Here is a 19,830-nt window from a genome sequence, read left to right as displayed (position 1 = left end):
CTGGACAGTAATAGCGCTGCGAAGACATGCCAAGCACACGTCACTGTCTTTGTGTAAAATGAGATGCAGGATACGAGCTCTGAAGTGGGATGTGTTTCTAGACAGCGTGTGAAGTGTACTTTCAGACAAGCGTCAAGCAGGATACAATCTCATAAGCAGTCCCTGAAGGATTAGGGCATCATGCTGTAATGAGGCATCTAGGAGTGATTACATGTCTTCATTTTATTTATTCGGACGCTGTCAGGAAAGTTGATTGTCAGGTGTGATGGTGAGCCAGCACGGTCATTAGAGATCATGTTCTTATCCTTTGGAATGGGACAGTAGTATACACAAAGCTGAACTGAGACTCTAATAACTTACCTGTGACCACTAAATAACCTGTTCAAAAGAAAAATATGCAACAGCAAATTGGAAAATGGTTCACTTTAGCCTAGTTACTAACATCACGCCCACCTTCTTTGATAAATCTTAAATGACTGAGTATCAGTAAGTGACTAAAATCTAAATGAACTGGAACTCTACTGGTACATGTAATTCAAAGACTATGTAGTGAAATTTCAGGGTGTTTTTTGCTGTCATTTACTTCTAAAAACTACAAGAGCAGTTTCTTCTGGAATGACACAAAAAAGAATAATTAAAAACAGCACACAAGAATGAAAAGAATGGCATGTTTTTATTATTTGATGCACTTTTACACCAGCAGGTGGCAGTATGTGCTAAGGACTGGGAACAGGATTTTGCAATTTGAACCACTGTGTGTTTAGTCTGTAAATCTGCAAACTGCATTTTAGAGTAAAGACCTTTATACATGACCTGACCATGTTTTTTTTCTCTTTAACTTCACTGAGAATGCTGTATTCCTCATCTGAAGTATTGCACCTTTCAAGAGTGCTGGAGATATGACAGAAAGCTGTAAACTAGAGCTAACTCACTCACCTCCATCAATAAGACAGTGCCATCCCCACTACTGAACATGCACACTGCTGACTGAACCTGGGAGCTTAGAGAGCTTCCCTCAATACAGTGACATCATCAAATAAAAAGTATACTGCAAGCACAGTATACTGTAGGTGTTATTTTCACTTTGGCTCAGATGAATCAACATTTTCCTTGCCACTGTACTGTACATTCACCTCCTGTGTTCTAGGTCTCTGCCACCAGAGGGGGCTGTTGTATTACTTTTTTTCTCAATATACAGAAACACAAACTCAAAATGATTTGAAATGACGCGGCGCTGACAGTAACAGGGACAGGGTTTCCTGAGCGCAAGGGGTCAAGAAGACAGTGAGCGGCTGTAACAATCCACTTGTTACCTAAAATATAAATACAAAAAAACATACATTAATAACTAAATACACTCACTCTAACCCACGTACGGTTTCATTTATATGCTTAAAACATGAATATTTAGCCTTTAGACACTTCAGATGTTACAATAAGATTGTTGTGTGTATGTGTGTGTGTTATATGTTTATCATAATTTAATCACTCTATAAAAAACAGATGATAACAGCCTTTCTGATACATCATTTTTAGTGAATCTGATTTTTCCGCTTTGCCTGGTTTTGTATGCTGTTTCCTGAGTTACATACCAATCAGCGAGCCTCCACAGAAAGGCTGCCCATTTCTAGACAGCATGGCGATCCAAGGAGACGCCCCTCTGGTTGCAGAATGCCCATTGGCAACCCTCTGCCTCTTAACCCTGCTGAACTGGGGCGCCCCGCACACCGCAAAGGGACGGGTGATAATCAGTCATGCTTCGCAGACTCTGATCAGCACTACTTGCAGGCAATGTAACACCAAGTGAGTTTACAAGTTATACAGAACAGCCAGGCCATCACTTAGCACTGTAACATCAACAGACACTTAGCGAGACATGCACTGCTGCCAATACAAAAGAGAGGAGCTCTCCAAATGCTGCTCACTTGCACATCTTCACAGTCTTGCATTGCCTGAATTGGTAATAACAGAACAGCTACAGCGATCACAAAGGTGAGTGCTAATTTAAGAGCTGGGAATTGAATTCCACGTTGGAGTTTTGTGTGCACGCTCTTTGATCCAGATACTCTTGACTAGATCTTTAAAGCTGCTCTATCCATTCCTGCACAGTCAGACACTCCCTGCTTAGGGTCCTCATTCACAAACAGATAGAGATGTGTAACCGTGTTCATGTGGCCTCTTGTGTGCACTGGTCAATTGTTTTTACAGCAGAATTTATATTGTTACAATAAAGGCCATTTGCACCATGAGTCAGGACTACTATAAACAAAATCCAGCTGAGTTCCTGTTTCCTTCATTGAGCTTCATGATGACCGTTAGTAATGCTGCAATTGTTTTTCATTTTTTACTTGCTTGTTTCTACAACAACAAGGACATTCTTTTTTTTTTTCTTGCCTGAATTATAACTGCTTTCCAGATGCATTTTTTCCCCTTGGTATCATTACATGTCATATTTGCAATGGCATACTGAGCAGTTAAAACAGTCTATTCCAAAAATGAACACAAGGTGGCAGAAAGATGTATCAGCTGCAGTAAGTACAAAGACTGGCTTAATTCGCCCTCCATTCTTTAGAGTACATATTCTTTAAAGAAGAGAGAACAACACAATACCATGTGAACTGCAGGGTGTTGCAGTATAAAGAAGAGAACTGGAAGGCTTGCTTTTAACTTAAAGTGTATTTAATATCAGTGCAGAAATACAAAACAGGGTATATATTGCCATGCACATGCGTATACAGTATAACATTCATAACAGACAAGGTACAAAAATATATGAAGATATAAAAAGTGCACTTCGATAACTTTAACGTTTTATAAAAGCTTATAAAAGTCAGACACATTCTGGAGAGTAAGATTGTCGAACGCCATGCTTCCAAGAGAGACCACCAACCTGAGCTGTGTTTCTGTAGCAATACAAAGGAAAGTGCACCATGGCTATGGAGACAGCAAACTACACTTGAAGTTTAGCATGGACAGACAAACCCAGCTTGAGAATTGCAAGTGGCATGCAGTATGTGAGTGAGAAAACTGAGCATTACCCTTATAAAATGTTCCCATTTCCCAAAAAGTGGTCAGTCCAGGTAATCAAAAGTGCAGTACTAATTCATTTCCAGGCCAGCATGTTAATTCTGGGTGGTACTGCACCTGTTTACATGGAGTCCGTCCAAGTACTGGTGAGGTCCATTTAGCCAAGTGTAACAAGCACTGCAATGAGAGCGAATACTGTGCAGGTAATGCCATGGTGATGATAATCTTGAAGGGAGTCTGTCCAGCTTTGTTTCATTCAAGTGCTGAAGAAAATCCTGCCAGCAATGTGGGGGTCGGCTGTTCAATAAGTCAAATCCTGCAAGTGTACATTACTAATGAATTTAAATGAGAATCAAATACAAGACAGACATGGGCTATTGCTGCCCTGTACTGAATGGATTACCAGCAAAATAAGTTACACCTGGTAAAGTGATGCTTAAGGATCTAGGTGGTGATATTATGATTGCCCTTTGGCTCAAGGCTCCAGTTTATTTTCCAGCCACTCTGTGTATTTGGACACCTTAGTGTAAACTCCATAGACTCGCTGGCTACCGCATTCTTCAGGCCCACCCCAGGAAACCAGCCCCTGGGCCACCCATCTCTTAGACTGGGGGTCCTCCATCACAAAGGCTCCTCCGCTGTCTCCCAGACAAGTGTCCTTCCCACCTTCGTAGAAGCCTGCGCAGAACATGTTGTCTGTGATGTTGTAGTTCCCAGACCTCGACTCGTAGCTCGTTTTGCACTCAGAGTGAAGGACTACCGGGAGCTTGACGTACTGAAGGACGTCGGACACCATCCCCAGGTCTGAACTCACTGCGTTGTCCATGGAGACATTGGGATTGGAGATGCCCCACCCGGCCACCAAGCCCAGGGTGTGGGGTTCAGGATCAGCCGAGTCCTGCCCGACCGATGGCAGGCACACCGGCATCACCCAGGGGTTCATGGAGACCTTCTCCTTCAGCTTGACCAGGGCGATGTCGTTGTTGTAGTTCCAGGGGTCGAAGTCCTCATGCAGGATGATCTTCTCCACCGTGAGGTTCACGGCGCCCCTCTTGTCGCGCACGTCGTGGAGCCCCAGGTAGACGGTGACGTGTTCCTTGGACACGGGGACGACCGTGCTGTCCCGCCGCTGTGATCGCAGGACGTGGGCTGCGGTCAGCACCCAGGACTCGGAGAGGAGGGCCCCGCTGCCGAACCACTTGTCCTCAGGAACTCGTGACAGGTCCTCCACCATGATGAGGGCCTGCCAGGGGAAGAAGCCCAGCTCCGCGTTCCTCCCACCCACTATCCTCTTCAACAAGGCCGGCAGCGGCTTCACAGGCTGCCCACACGCTGGAAGAATGCAAAGAACAAGTTCAGTGCGTCCCAAACACTCCACATACACATCTTTAAAAAAAAAAAAAAATCCTGACAAGCTTTGTAGATTATGCAATTTTGGGGAGTGCAATTTTATTACAGCCTTTCCCAAACAGGCCAGAATGGGCAACCTTGGAATTCCTAAATTGATTCCTACAGCAAGTCCCAGCACCAAAACAAACAGCGAGTATCATTCCTGATGGAAACGCCATCATCCGTTTAAATGAGTGCAGGGACTGGTTTCGTTACGCCATTGTGAAGCTTTAGTGCACTGGAGACCAAACAAAAGAAAGCATGACCAGTGGAATTCAAACTATTACAAGAAAACCACTGAAAAAAATACCCCAAGGGTTTAAAACGCTCTGGCATAATCTACCAGCACTGAGGCAATGATGACAGCACAGGTCTACCCTGCATTGCACCATTGCTCTTAAAACAGAAGTACCTTCAAAAGAGAGATCAACAAACACCCAGCACATTGCCCCTAGTGTGCCAGCTAAGGAGAAAAGGGAGCCGCTGGGAAGAGGTCAGTGTCTTCCAAGAGCTGTTCAGAGGAGCATGTGGCTTAAATTTAATAGCATGAGACAGGCATTTGCATTGTCAAAGTCAATTTAAAAGAAATAAAAAATAATGATATGCAACAAATACACACTCAACTATATTCTTACAGTATAGAACTGATGCATGTGCTTCAGAAGCTGAACAGTGGAGGCCACTGGCCATTAGAAAACCAGTCTGTAATACTGAATCACCATGGTGGGCTTGTTTCATCAGGAAGCTCAATGCAACTTGCAAGGCTTGATGATATTAGAATAGATCACATTATTAAGATAGAATGCTGACACCCATTCCAATTCCACACACTGCACTGTACACAGGGACATTGATTAGTAATCCTTAGTGGGTGCTGCAGTCCCAGGTGAGTGTTGGCAGCCTAAAACACTATAACCTGTGTAATGTTTGGTACATGCCACGTTTTTCTTACCTGCCATGCAAGAAGGTAGTTTGGAGCCGAGTTCTTTGTTCACCCAGAGCCCTTTCTTGCCACAAATATATGTACCTAGAAAAAATGTGTATTAATGTAGTGTGCTGCACATGATCAAGATCAGTCTGAAGTAAATGTCCTCAGATTTACAGTTTTGACAATAGTTAATGCACAGTGTGGGTGGTTTCACTATTAACTGTTTACTTATTTTGATACAGGGTGTTCCATTAATCAGGCATCATAGACGGAATTGTTAATGTTGGCTGTCTCTGTATTTCGTTCAGGTGTGAAATGTTTGCAGGTGCGCTGTGTGGCCAGCTGATTTTACACAGAGCATCCTACTCAGCATAATATATGATATTGCTTATGATGCTCTACTTTCAGTTTTGAGAAAATACAACACAAATATTTTCACAAAGCGTTTACAAGTAAATACAGCTTGCAGGGAGAATGACAGCTGTCCCATCGATTGAGAAGAGGGTACTTACTGTTGTTGATTGCAGGGTACATGTGATAGCGTGGCCCCTGGCAGGAATACTGAATGCTGGAGCCAAAGATGGTGAGATTATCCCTGCTGTCAGAGGAGACCAATCCATGCTTCAACTCCACTGGAGTTCCACAGTCAACAACTGCAGCAATACAGGAAATTACATCAGAGACAAAGCCATGCCACCAGCTAATCTCCATACAGACCCCGCTCATCGGCACCGAGTGGAGACTCATGCATTAGCTACAGTATCAGTTGTTATGTTCTTAATCTGTAAAGAGCTAAATGATACACTCTGTGTCACTGATGTATACATTAAGGATGTACATCATGTCAAATTAGCATCTAATGTAATTCATTGTTGGTTAGGTTGTGGGGTTCTTTGCAACACAGTTCTAGTAACAACATGGAAATTGAGTGATTGGATTGATGCCTTTTGTAAGGCTGTTAAGGATTAGGGTACAGACTTTATTTAAATACAAACCATGCCTGTTCATATTTGTTCTACACAAATGTGAAGAGTAATATCACATTAAAATGACCAAACAAACAGTGACACCTAGTGGAGAATATATCTATCTATCTAACTATCTATCTATCTATCTATCTATCTATCTATCTATCTATCTATCTGTCTATCTATCATACAGTGAACACCCAATGGTGAAAAACATGCAGACCGGAGTCAAGGCAGTTTTGACAAATCATCTTTATTATTTGATTCGTATCTGCAAGATGAGAAAGTGCAAACTGATCAACAATAATGTAAAAAAGAAAAAGGCAGAGTACAGACACAGAACACAGATTAACAAAAAGGGAAAGAACATTTTGCTGAGGTCAAATTGCTGCATGAACAGGTCACTGAGACACACAGAGGTATCACTCTGGGGTGTAGTCCTATTCTGCAAGTCAGTTCTGCGAGTCGTGTATTTCTGCTCAAGCTCAAGCTTTCTTCTGTGTTATATTTCTAAGATGTTATGAGACAAGTAGACGCAGTGGGGTTAACTTCAAAACCAAAGGAAAAAAACTGTGCAAATGTGTCCATTTCCTAAAATGTTTCGCAGCTGGACTATGTTTTGTACATAAGGGCGTCTGCTAAGAAATAAATAATAATAATAATAATAATACAATACTTTTCTCTGTGTTGCTTTCTATGATGTGCTGTGATGGCCTAGTTTCCCTGTCCCTGCTGTGATCAGGCTTACATTGATTATGTCCTGAAGTCTATAACCTGGCTTTGTAACCCTTGGTGCTTGAGGGAAATGCTTTAATTAAGTTTTACTTAAACATACATTCTATTGATCAAATGCATGTTAGTAAAGCTCAGTGTTTAAAAGGCGACTTGTCCATGTGCTGTGGATCAAGTCATATGGTTCCACATTCACCTGGTTTGTGATAAATTAGTCCTAAGATGAGCGTACAAACTAATCAAAGAGACAACATGATCATACCAGTTATCAGCAGTCCTGTTGTACTTGGAGTCTGTTAACTGGATCCCTTCATGTCACCCACGTTTGATGAAACATAACATTTCCAAAATGCTAAACATTCAGAGCTGCACTATAACTTAATTAACTTCCAATAGCTGCTGTAACTTATATCTGCTTAAAAACTGTCTACAGAAACTATCTACGTACATACATTTAGGATTTGTTGCTACAGTATCTATACAGTATTTAAGTGCTCTAAGGTGTCCTACGGCTTGAGTGAATGCAGCACATACAGCGCCTCTGTTTTGTTTTAAGTGCACGTAGTTAGAGAATCATTAGGAATCAGTGCTACTGAACTCATTCTTTGAAGAGATTCTGTTTAGAAACGGAATCCTTCCAGTAGACATGGACAAGACTTTTTTTTTGTATCTAATCAAGATAAAATGCTTTCTGATAAACTCTGTAGTTAGCTGCATATCTTTCCACGTTACTGTTACTCATGACATCTCTTTCCTGTCTCCTGCTTTTATTCCTACACAAGTGAGTGGTTCATGAGGATGCTTGGCACAGATCTTCTAGTCTTCCTTAATTCCTTTTCTGTAAAGCAGCAAAAGAGAGAAAAAAGACAGAAAGCAGAGAGAAACTGAGTTTATAAGCAGAAGAAAGAATTGCAAAGAGTGGTTAGTAGTCAATTTCACAAAGAGGCAGCTGTAATGACTCATCCTCAATTCGGATGCCTCCCAAGAAATTATTAAGAATGTAGACATTCATAAATCATGCAGCCATATTGTGCAATGGCAAGACTGTAACAGAAGGCCGCTCCGACATGAAGGCCATGAAGGCAATCCTACTGTAACAAATGTTAAATGAATAACCGTTTCAATGTGCCACTGTCAAATGTAAACCTGAAGCTTGCTCTCAACAGTTTCTTCTGTTCCCTGACTGATGGAAGACAGCAGTTAATTAAACATTATATAGATCCATCCCCTTCTCAGTCACTGGCACAAACATGTTCTTTTTATTTTTAGAATATACATTTTCTACCATTTCCATAGGTACAGGGTTTTGCACTAGTCACCAGGCCAGTTGAAGGGGATGGTCAGGACTGGCTGGGAGTCATGCATAATGTATGAACCATGTCAAGAAATGGAGCAGAAACTGCATCCAAGGATTCTCTGACTGTCCCGGGACCTAGAAAACACCCTGTACCGATCCATGCACCAAACACACAGTTCACACCATTCACTCCTCCTGTTTCATTTGATAAGTGGTGCAATGACAGTCTATAACGTAGCACGTTCGGTTTCTTACTTTTACAGACGGGGACATTGCTGCTCCAGGTGCCCTCTTTTCGACATTCGATCTGATACTGCTCGGCCTCTATATCGTCCTGAGAACAATCAAGGCATCTGCTCAGTTGTTTGCAACACCCCACACAGGCCCCAGCAGTGCGCTCTGTGAACAGGTACTGTCAGGAAGGGCGTCCTCATTCCTGGACTGCCCACCTGCGCATCCTGCATCAAAGCTCATTTTAACACATCACACGCTGGGCATCACGAATCCTGAATGCATGCACAACCTGCACTTCACAGGTCCTGAACTGCCTATCGCTGAAATCTCTTTGTAAACTCCTCAACCTTCATTTAAAGCCCAATATGAGTGCACAATTCTACATTCCAACTGGGTGGAGAGGAGGTGTCTTTAAAAAGTCTGCTTAACAATTAAACAATAAAAATAATAATAAAAAGGATTGACAATTGATGAGCTGTTATAAAGAATTGAATGTAGAATGTAGTGGCTGTCATTGCTTGCAATATATTTATTTACATACCAATATTTAAAATGTCTTTACGCTTCAAATTGATAGTTCTTACTGTTTGCCACCCACACACACACCACAGAACAAAAACAAGCACAGAAGTTACAGCAAAGGTACAGTATTACCTTCAGCACGTTGTACCCGGTGTCACAGGTGATGAGGACCTGGTCTTTAAAGGAATACTGCGCCAGGACTGGATCAATCTTGCCATTCTCTGGGGGCTGTGGGACAGGACATGGGTTCCCTTTGGGGAAACACAAATATATATATTTAATTCTTTAAACACTGAAGTCCGGTATAGAGGCATGCCCTTTTATAAATAAATTTTTCTTTTTGTAAAAGACAATAGGTTAGATTTTCAAAGGCCTTTACTCCATTTGCAATTTTTTCTTTTTTTTCAGGAAGGAAAAAAAAAAGCACCCCAATGAAGCTACCGAACCAGAAATAAACAACCTCATATATTTCATTTAGGTGCTTGTAAGCAGGGGCGTGCGCAGGAACACAAATTATATATAATGTGTGTGTGTGTGTGTGCGTGTGCGTGTGTTGCTATGGTTATATAAATAAATAGCATTACACTTGCTATTTCAATGAAAGTCCATACGCTGTGGAGCTTTTAACACTGAAACATCTTTCTGCAGTTAAACTGTAACAGGTAGCGCGGTCAGAAGCACCAGTAAGTGGAATACATCAGGATACAGAAGTCCCAGGTCGTGTTCTTTACAGACCTTCATGAGTTCTGACAAAGGCATTGCATTGTCCGATTCCCAAGCGTTAAAATAAGCTCAATGTGGTGTACAAATAAATCACACTGCATTTCAGGAACTCTGCATTGAAAGTCTTGATTTAGCTTCACAAGTGCTTTCCCTTTAGTATATGAACACTTCTCCGGTTTTCATTTTAGCATAAAATGGCATCATTTAAAAAATGTGTGGTTTTTCCAATAATTGTACTACTGCAGCTGGACTCAAACATTAAGGGGACACACGCGGCAGTCCTTAACTGCACATTATGGGGGAATGTGTGCAAACCAAGTCCACGCGCGTCCATATGAGGAAATACATTCAGTTTGTGTGTGACAGAAAGGGCAAACGCAATACGTTGATAAGCAGAAATCAATATTTTGGAGATGATTACTGGAGGGGCCAGTGTCCCTGCTTGCCCCCCCTTGTGCACGCCCCTGCTTGCAAGTTGTCTGAAGTGAACAACTTCCACCCTCTACTGCTTACCCAAGGCGGTGTAGAATAACTTCCACCCTCTGCTACTTACCCACAGCGGTGTAGGATAACTTCCACCCTCTAGTGCTTACCCACAGTGGTGTAGAAAAACTTCCACCCTCTGCTACTTACCCACAGCGGTGTAGAATAACTTCCACCCTCTGCTACTTACCCACAGCGGTGTAGAATAACTTCCACCCTCTGATACTTACCCACAGCGGTGTAGGATAACTTCCACCGTCTGGTACTTACCCACAGCGGTGTAGAATAACTTCCACCCTCTAGTGCTTACCCACAGCTGTGTAGAATAACTTCCACCCTCTATTGCTTACCCACAGCTGTGTAGAATAACTTCCACCCTCTGGTACTTACCCACAGCGGTGTAGAATAACTTCCACCCTCTAGTGCTTACCCACAGCTGTGTAGAATAACTTCCACCCTCTATTGCTTACCCACAGCTGTGTAGAATAACTTCCACCCTCTGGTACTTACCCACAGCGGTGTAGAATAACTTCCACCCTCTATTGCTTACCCACAGCGGTGTAGAATAACTTCCACCCTCTAGTGCTTACCCACAGCGGTGTAGGATAACTTCCACCCTCTGGTACTTACCCACAGCGGTGTAGGATAACTTCCACCCTCTGCTCTCACCAGAGTTGTCGCTGTGGAACAGGATCTGCACGTTGTTACTCCCTGTCTCGATTCGACCAGGAGACCTCTCGCCACACAGAGGCCCGAACTCCCTCCTCCCAGCCTTGATCTGTTACCAGGCAACACAGTAATATACGTTTAACGTTGTTGGACAACAGCTAACGTTGTTGGACAACAGCTAAACCTTTTCAGCCTAACGTGATAAAACAAAAACGCCTCAGTCAGTGTTTAAATGCTCTAAACCCAGATTTATCAGCATGCTAATCGTAGGGTTCTGAACTTGTACATAGCTCGAGCTGCTGTTGACACAGTAACATTGCTCAGATCTCATATCAGCTAATACGAATTCCATGGATTCTTTGCTTTTTTTTATCAAAATAAGCTTATCCAAACTTAGCAGGAGACAGAACTCACAAGACAGAACTCTGTTCTGGTAAAAGACCTGAAAAAGAAGAAATAAACTGACCCTACCACCTTTGTCTGTTCCACTATTCAAGGGTTAATACTGCATGGTAATGCTGTGGTCTACTGTGAACCATAATGTTTTGAAGACTTGGCAGGAACATCCATATTCGGTTGCCAAGGTTACTAGAAAATGGAAATGGAACCTCAAACAAAATTATTTTGCTAAGAAATTAGTCTGCTAAGAAATAAATGATAATAATATTTTGTTTCAGACACTGTAACTTTTATATTACTACTGAATTATGTTTTAAATCTCATTCTCATGGGCTTTAAAATAAAGTGTAAAAGTTGAAACTGTCCCCAGTGTTTTCAAAGCCTACCCTTGCCCTGTGAATTCAAATGGTTCAGAGAAATGTTGATTTCAAGGGTGGATATCCGCTATAGGACAAATGTTTCAATATTCAATCAAATGCTGCTGGAAATGTATTTGTAGTATATTTGTTCAATTTCTGAATGAATATATCATGCACAGGAAAGTAATGCATGGATAAGGTCTGGAATAAATAATAATAGGTGATCTGATGGGGTAATGGGTTAATTTCAATCCTGTGAGATATATTTATATTTTCATAATATAGTACGAATTATAGTTTTCTTTTCCAGCTAAAACTAAAGAATGTTTGAATATTGTTTTAAATGTTGGAGGACTATTTGCCATGTTGGTCCATGCACTGTTAAATATACCCTTCTGTCAGCTGTTCAGCAGACACACAGTTCACTTCACTGCTGTTATGAAAATCATAATGAACCTTCTTCTGCTGCTGACCTTTAGGTAGTCGTAAGGACAGGTGATCTCGGGGTGGTCTTCAATGTCGAAGCTGTCATCGAACTCCAGGCTGATCACAAAGCCCTCCTGCAGCTCAATCCTGTACAGGCAGTCAGAGCTCTTGGGGTAGGGGTTTGGGAAGTCAGAGCTGGTGATCACACCCGTCCTCTCAATGAACAGGTTGTCACTGCACTCCACTAAAGGGTTCAAAATAACCGCCGTGTAAACACCTGTTCATCATTCACCTTCAACCTTTTCAGGACCCAGGTCTCCTCCCCTAATGTACCAATGGCGAGAGCTCGCAATGAAAATGGATATGGAATGGTTAGCAATAAAAAATGTGAAATGTCAAAAAAGGTCGCTGATATGGCCATCGGTAAAACAATGTGGCACTTATACTGGTACCTTATGAGAATCCTAGAATACAGTTGTGTACCAAATGTATATAGGGTTGAGATCATTTGCAATGTCTAACAGGAACCTGCAAATGTAACAGGGTGGAGGCTGAGCGCAGACCGGCGACCCGGCGCACCACAAGCGAGCGTCTTAACCACAACGCAAGAGAGCCGGGCTCGTCTGCATTCGTGGTTTTAGAGCTTTTAACCTCCTTTCATCTCACCGACAGGGGACAGAATCCGTAAAGGCAGTATCACACAACACTGCCCGTTACACAGAGTTACACACCAACTCATTAGAAGTCTCTCAAACTTGTGCTTATAAGACAAGGTGATTGTTGTGCAGATGTTGTGCCTATTTCCTGACATCTTGTTCTCATTACAAACAATGGGGTGACAAGCTGCATTTGGTTTTACTAAATCCAAAACAGGAAAATACTGTATGTGCATGTTTCACAGGCTAGACTTCATCTCATATGTGTTCAAAAAGGGTTAACCATCCATGACATCAGTTAGAACTTTATTAAAAAAAAAAAAACATTTTTGATGTGGGTGTGCTAATAAAGATAATGAAAAACATATGAAAGGTTGTCAAAGCTGTATATGAGTGTGGCTAAAGTTAAGAGAAATTGATAACGTATGATAAATAGCTATAAAATATCCTGCAATTAAGTGTGCTAATTCAAATATCCTGCAAAGCGGCAGTTTATTTATTTTTTATTTAATTCAAAATGTTTTGATTCATTTGGAGCGTCTCATATTAAAGTTGAAAGTAGACCACATTGCTTGCAGTAAGTAGTGTGTGGTCCCACCACTGCAGATCATTTAAAAACCTGCTACTCACATGTGACTGCACCACATCACTGGGAATGGAAAACAAAATACAACAAAATACAGAAAAGCAGACACTGTGTATGTTGGTGGCTCCTTTAGAGGCCGATTTAAACTTTGAAATGACTTGAAAGCTATAAAATGAACCTTCTTAAATGTACTTTATTAACTGTAGAGGATAACAGGAGGATAACACATGCTTAAAAGGACTGTCCCCCAATGGTATGTACGGGGGCAAGCCGATTCGAGAATGAGTTCACAAGGCAGCTCACAGCAGCTAAAGCCTGTCATGTACAAACCTCGGCAGGTCCTGTTGTCAGAGTGCAGGATGTATCCGAACCTGCAGGAGCAGTAGTATCCGCCAATGTAATTGTGGCAGTAATGGTCACAGGCCAGCTCTTCATCGTTTCTCTCTGTACATTCATCCACGTCTAGGAAGAGAGAAACAATGTCTGTCAAAACGACATACATCGGCAGAAATTCACTGCCATTTAAAACCATTTTTCTCAAATGTTTAATTGAACTGTGTCAAGTATTTACCTGTAAAAGGCTGAAATGAATCTTCTCCTAGCGGCTGATTTGTAAATAATACTGACATCGGAGTAAGACCAGTACTTACCTCTTGACTGCAGAGCTTGCTGGGTAGTTGAATTGTGAGGCATTTGTCTTTGAACTGTATGCTTTGCTCTTGTCTCTCCATTCAATTCAATGGGATGAGATGCCAATTCATTACAAGGTGCTATATAAATCAAAGATCTCCACTTTACTTGGTATGGAATTGCCCAATAGGGACCATCCTGTAGTAACAGCTGACCTCAAGAGATCTTCATGTTCTCACATCTATATGTTATGGGTGTTTGTTTTCTATACAGGGTTCCGCCCCCTTCAGAAAGCTGCGTCACGTGCTTCCTTACCCACTGCGGTGTAGTGAGCCTCAAAGCCAGTGAAGCGCTCCTCGTTAGAGAAGTCCGACCTGAACGAGACGCTCAGCGAGTTTTCCGGGGACATGATGACCTGCTCCCCCGGGATCTGCTCTGTGTCCGTGTTCTCCCGGCCGCAGAAAGTCACCAGCAACTCTTGCTCTGCTTCGATCTACAAGGCAAAACGCCCTTTTGTGTTAAGAGTGCAGACAAGATAAGCAACCGTGGCGCACTTAACCATTCTGACACCTGTCCAGCAAAGTGAATTGTATCAATATGTGTACCTCCGATGTTATTAAAGATGCCCACATGCATTATTATAGCATTTTCAAAAAATACGAAGTAAACTACTTGATGACCTTGACCACACAGGTTACATTACTAATGAATAAAGGGCTTTAAATACCCCCACCCCCTCCCAATCGTCAATCACACTCTATTCTGTCACACAGATCTTTAGCCTGAACGTTAAAGGAGGAATAGACTCTGGTGCTTTAGATGTAAAGGTCAGTTTTTGCATCCAGACTGGTCCAAACTAATCTTAATGTTACCCGGTGGTCCTAGCATGAGGCAAACCTACTCCCCCACCAACAGATGCACACAATTACAAAGACACACCGTTAATTAATAAAACATGAAGCAATAAGCACTAAGCTGTTGCCATTTATATCTGGTATTAAAAGCAACATGCTGCGGCTTGCCCAATAGGAAGGTGCCCAATAAGATGAATGAACTTGTAATGCCTCTGCTCTTTCAAACCCTGTTTTAAGTGCTGTGTGTTTTCACACATGTTCTGCAGATGGCTATTTTATCTTGCTCCAGAGCCGCGTGTTTACTTTGACTGTCAGTACATGTCACTGACCCCCTGGGTAAGTTTCATGCAGTCCGATGCCGATGTGCTAGGGGTGGCCTGCAGCATTTGAAAAGGGATTTTCAGCAAGTGCAACAGTTACTGTACCTCTATAGTCTACATAATTCCATATGTTTAGTCTGAAGAAGGGCATCTGCTTTTAATAGGTCTCAGTATTCACCTCAGAACCCCTTTATCTTGGCCAGAATATCACCTGCAATTCATTACAGCAAGTCCCAGTTGTGCCAAAGTCCCAATTGTGCCTCAAGGAACTATGGTTGTTGGGAAACTAGCACATTAACAAAGGATGGGTGTCTGTCTGATTTAGTGACTGGGCTGTTAGAGTGTATATCTACAAGGGAAGGCACTGGGCGCCACTGAGTGATTGAATGCTAACCCAGACTTGGCGAATCTGGCATCTCTCTTAGTGATAGTTTAGCTCCCACTTTAACATTCACAGATAGTACTTGCGCCACCGCCACTAGGGGCCTAACTGGATGAGATGAGAGTAAAAATAAGAGCTGAATTGTAACCAAATCGATGCAGCTTGTTTCTCAAAGTGTTTCTGGGTGTGATGATGACTCATCTATCTGATTCCAGAGTTAAAAGTGATACGCATGATTCAGAAGCATCCCAGTCCAGTTCCACACGCTGCTACACACGCTTGCTGCAACACGGGGCGTGAAGGCTGAGCGTGTCAGTGACTTCTCAATTAACATCTTCAAATGCTTCGGGCAGATGATTGCTGCATCAACGCTTCTGGAATGAAGTGATCTCGTTTCTCCGTCCTGGGATTGCAGCTTTTTTTAATTCTCCCCTGACTAGCGTTACACTGGCAGGCAGCCCGAGTTAGTGCTCTTTGTGTTTCACAGCTGCGGTTTTGAATGAATCCATGCTGCCATTCTGCAAGGCTATTTGAATATGAATATCCACCAGGGATCACGGAATGCTTTGTATTAATGTGCCCAGTGCTGCGGTATGTCATGTGGAATGAATGCTATTAACTTCGCCATAGCTAGGGCCACTTACATAAACCCTCAGCCTCCTGCAAGGTTAAGACATTAGTCTGTCAGATGAATAAATAACTACATTGGGCAACCTTTATCTACACTGTTAAAATCAGCACAGTAGCTATCGTTTTGCATGTTCTAAAACTCTCTTCAGTAAAGTTCCATACTGTAATAAATACGTAAGATACACATTGCTCAACAGAAGAATCATGGAACATACAGGACAAAGAAAGGACACGATTGTTCCTATGATAGTTTTTTTTCTGTACTGACTTTAGCATACATGTACCATAATTGTAATACTACAGTTATTTTACTAGGCTGACTTACTTAAGGCACTAACAAGACTCTTAACTGTTGGAGGGGTTAAGTTATCCAGCGTATCCTACACAGTTGTGCTAATGCTGAGAAGTGTATAATCACCTTGGGAACCAGAGCTACCCGCCCTTTATACCAAACAGCCAGGCCACTGAATGTGAAGGGTTGCATTCCTCCTGTGTGTACCTGTGCTGCATCATGCTTTCACTGTGCTTCACTGTAAGTATTCCACACCACACTACACAATGAGAAGTGTTAGCACATTCCCCCACTTCACAACCTGCACTAGCTTTGCTTGTGAAAACGGTGACCATGCTGACCTTGGCATGTTTCACTGTGTGTTTACTGGCCTGTCCTGTCCTAAAGTAAATGATCGACAGACAGTATACAAGCCTGGGGTCTCCAGTTCATGCTACCCTGTGTTTCTGACCCTTCTGTTTATATATCTGGAAGCTGGAGGAACGCACAGTGATCATGCTACCAGCTGAGAAGCTGCTGTAGAGGAATGAGAGCCAGCTCCTGTTCAGTTTCACAGCAATGTGCAGTGCTGGCTATCTAGCTGTGACCCCTCTAAATGAACCCTGATACAAGCACGGCCTCTGCACTATCTGGCTAATGAAGATGGATGATAGACCGCGTTTGTATCAGTGCATAGCTTTGTCAAGAAGCCTCATTAAGTCTACCATCCCTTGCTGCACTTTTTGCAAAAGGAAACTCAAACTGTAAGCAGTAATCAGATATGATACATATCAGTTGGGTTCCAACTGCTTCTGTTGCTTGCTGTAAAACCCAGTATTCTCAGGAAGCCTAATCTGTACTGTATATTGGATTTATTTAATTTATTTCACAGGACATTTCACTTTTTTTTCTTACCTTTACAGAGTCGTATTCACAGAGGTAGGACGGCTCCAGGTCAAAATGCATAAAATAAAGTTTGACTTTAAATCCTTCCGGGACTGTAATATTCCAGGAAACCTCAGAGTTCTTGGGATAGGAATCTGGAAAATTGGGAGACTGGATGGAGCCATACATCTCAGTTAATTCAACCGCTCCAGATTGGGGCATGAAGATATACAGGGCAAGCAAGGCGAGTGATCTGAGGGAAAAGAAAAAGAGCAGAACTGAAACTGCTGTGAGTGCAATGCAAGATCGGGGTTGAGGATAAGTCTCATTCCACAAGGCCCCCCCATCGTGACGTCTATATCCCAGAGGATTAAAAAAGCTTCTGTATAATTGTGAAGCTTATTTCTGATTCCCACAACAGTAAACGCATCAGTACAGTACTCTCAATTGGATACATTCAGGTTAAATAACATATACATCCTATGCGTATTTATGCATGGTTACATTGTGTGTTCATTTTAAAACCTAACAAAGAGTTACACATTCTGATGATAACCTTGACTAGAGGAAAATAAAATATGACCTGCCAAAAAAGAATACAAGGATAAAGTAATAAATAATAATATTACATTGTGAAACTTGCTACTTTTCAGGTAAACTAAAACATTTTGTACCACACTTTTTTAAACCGCACATTGAGCAATTAGCACAACCAGTTACAATACATTTAATCAAGTAAGGGTTATTATTATTATTATTATTATTATTATTATTATTATTATTATTATTATTATTATTATATACAGAACTCAATAATTCAGAACGCTTTTACAATGCGTTCCACAATGAAGAATGTATTAGCGCGGCCCTGCAAGTAATGCCTCTGGAAACTGCACAAACAAGGATTCGAGACAGTCTACCAAACTTTCAATTAAGAGCATACATAATAATAGATTTTTTTTTTGTCTGTGATTTCAGCAAACGCCTTTTTAAAACTGTATTTATCACTGTGACAGAAAGTAAAAAATACCAACCTCATTGTTTCTGTGTGCTATTGTGCTGGCGTCTCTTCTAGTCTCCAAGTGCGATACAGCTTGAGAGTTCGTTGCTGTACAAGATCTGTGCACGGACTTGCATTCCTGATTCACGTCACACTCCCAGTGTTTACCCAAGAGCACTTTCTTGCAGAACACAAAAAACAGAAGAACAAAAAAAGAAGCAACCAGCCCTGCTGTGTTCTAGTATTAAACGGTAGACTTATCGATAGCCATTTTATATGAAGTTGAACATGTTCCAATCACCGCTTGTCTTTTAGTTATGGGTATCATTATTTATTCATTGATTGAATTAATTGATTATGTAATTATGTGTTTGTTTATTTATTTGTTTCTTTTGCAGTTTTCCCATGAATTTCTCGTGCATTTACCACAGTTTACCATTGTTTGCCATGTTTATATTCATATGATTTACTGTATCTCGCCACAGTGCTTACCAGTGCTTTACCATGCTTTCACTGTGGGAGACTTTTATAAGGGACGCAAATACAATGTCATTTATGTATCAAAATGCACAGTACACGGTCATTTTTTCAGCATCATTTTGGCAAGACTAGTCTGGCGCACTGTAGGAGACGTCACGACGCGCCTCCTGCCAAGAATACTAAATGGCACTGAGTTATCGCCGTGGTGTTGTGTGCGCAGCAGCTTATAGAAATGCAGTAGTCTGAGCAGAGTAGCATAGAAGTGTTCAGACGAGAAAACGGGGTTAGTGAGACACTCAAGCACACAGGGCTGAGCACTGTCTGCAATCGGGTATTGAAGCTACACATGCTGCTGCTGGCTTTTTAAAGCCGGTGCACAGGATGTTCCATCAGCTGCAGCAAGTGCACGAGATTTCTGAACTGCTAAATCCGTCCGCAATATGTCTGGTGGTGGAGCACTGTGCATCAAGTGAGTTTGTTTGGTGGTCTTTAATAAGTGGACTTGTTTCTGGTAGATGTCACTATCAGTTTGTGCTGTCACTAAGGCAGCTGATCTTAGCTGCACAAAACAGTTTCTTAATATAACTAAGCCTTTCTCTAATCTTGAGGCCAATGCAATGTAAATATTTCACTTTCTTCGGCAGCATTTCTTTAGCCCCAGCAATAGGTCTCTTGTGCCGCCCTGTGTGACTGTGACCAGGCACTCAGCACAGACACCAGACTGCCCCCTGCTGTTCAGTGATCAGCAAGACAATGGAACACCTGCTGCACCCAGCCCTGCTTATACACTGCTTAAAATAATAGCAGTACGGGAGGGTCCGGCACCCAGCCCCACACAGACACGCTTCTTCCAAATGGGAAAAGAATATCTAGAACCTAGAACCAGGCTTCGTTTTGATAAGGGTACAGCAGCTCGCTGTATTTGTGCTTCACCAAAAGAAAAATAAAGAAGAAAGAACGATGACTTTATATAAATCAGC

The 19,830-nt window shown here is 41.9% G+C and overlaps 1 protein-coding gene across 2 annotated transcripts; it reads right to left on the bottom strand.

Moving 5' to 3' along the window:
• Positions 1 to 2,667: 2,667 nt before the first annotated feature.
• On the bottom strand, positions 2,668 to 18,535 carry LOC117423734 (mannan-binding lectin serine protease 1-like). Of its 2 annotated transcripts, XM_034039857.3 has the most exons (11): positions 18,405 to 18,535; positions 17,401 to 17,623; positions 14,344 to 14,521; positions 13,729 to 13,860; positions 12,204 to 12,400; positions 10,934 to 11,081; positions 9,230 to 9,348; positions 8,597 to 8,675; positions 5,857 to 5,997; positions 5,369 to 5,443; positions 2,668 to 4,359 (listed from the first exon to the last, which is right to left on the bottom strand). In XM_034039857.3, exons 1-11 carry the CDS (start codon positions 18,407 to 18,409, stop codon positions 3,503 to 3,505), a joined length of 2,154 nt encoding a protein of 717 aa, XP_033895748.2. In that variant the 5' UTR covers positions 18,410 to 18,535; the 3' UTR covers positions 2,668 to 3,502. The 2 variants fall into 2 exon arrangements, with proteins under 2 accessions (XP_033895748.2, XP_033895749.2); XM_034039858.3 differs by lacking the exons at positions 2,668 to 4,359; positions 5,369 to 5,443; positions 5,857 to 5,997 and adding an exon at positions 6,548 to 7,882.
• Positions 18,536 to 19,830: the final 1,295 nt, after the last annotated feature.

The sequence above is a fragment of the Acipenser ruthenus genome, chromosome 17, assembly GCF_902713425.1.
Source record: "Acipenser ruthenus chromosome 17, fAciRut3.2 maternal haplotype, whole genome shotgun sequence".
NCBI classification, from domain to species: domain Eukaryota; kingdom Metazoa; phylum Chordata; class Actinopteri; order Acipenseriformes; family Acipenseridae; genus Acipenser; species Acipenser ruthenus.
This window is presented reverse-complemented; position numbering and strand designations above follow the sequence as displayed.

Coding starts and splice junctions, on each gene's coding strand:
- LOC117423734 (XM_034039857.3), bottom strand. Junction 5,444..5,856: donor GTACCCTGCAATCAACAACA/GTAAGTACCCTC, acceptor CATTTTTTCTAG/GTACATATATTTGTGGCAAG. Junction 4,360..5,368: donor ACTACCTTCTTGCATGGCAG/GTAAGAAAAACG, acceptor GCATTCTTCCAG/CGTGTGGGCAGCCTGTGAAG.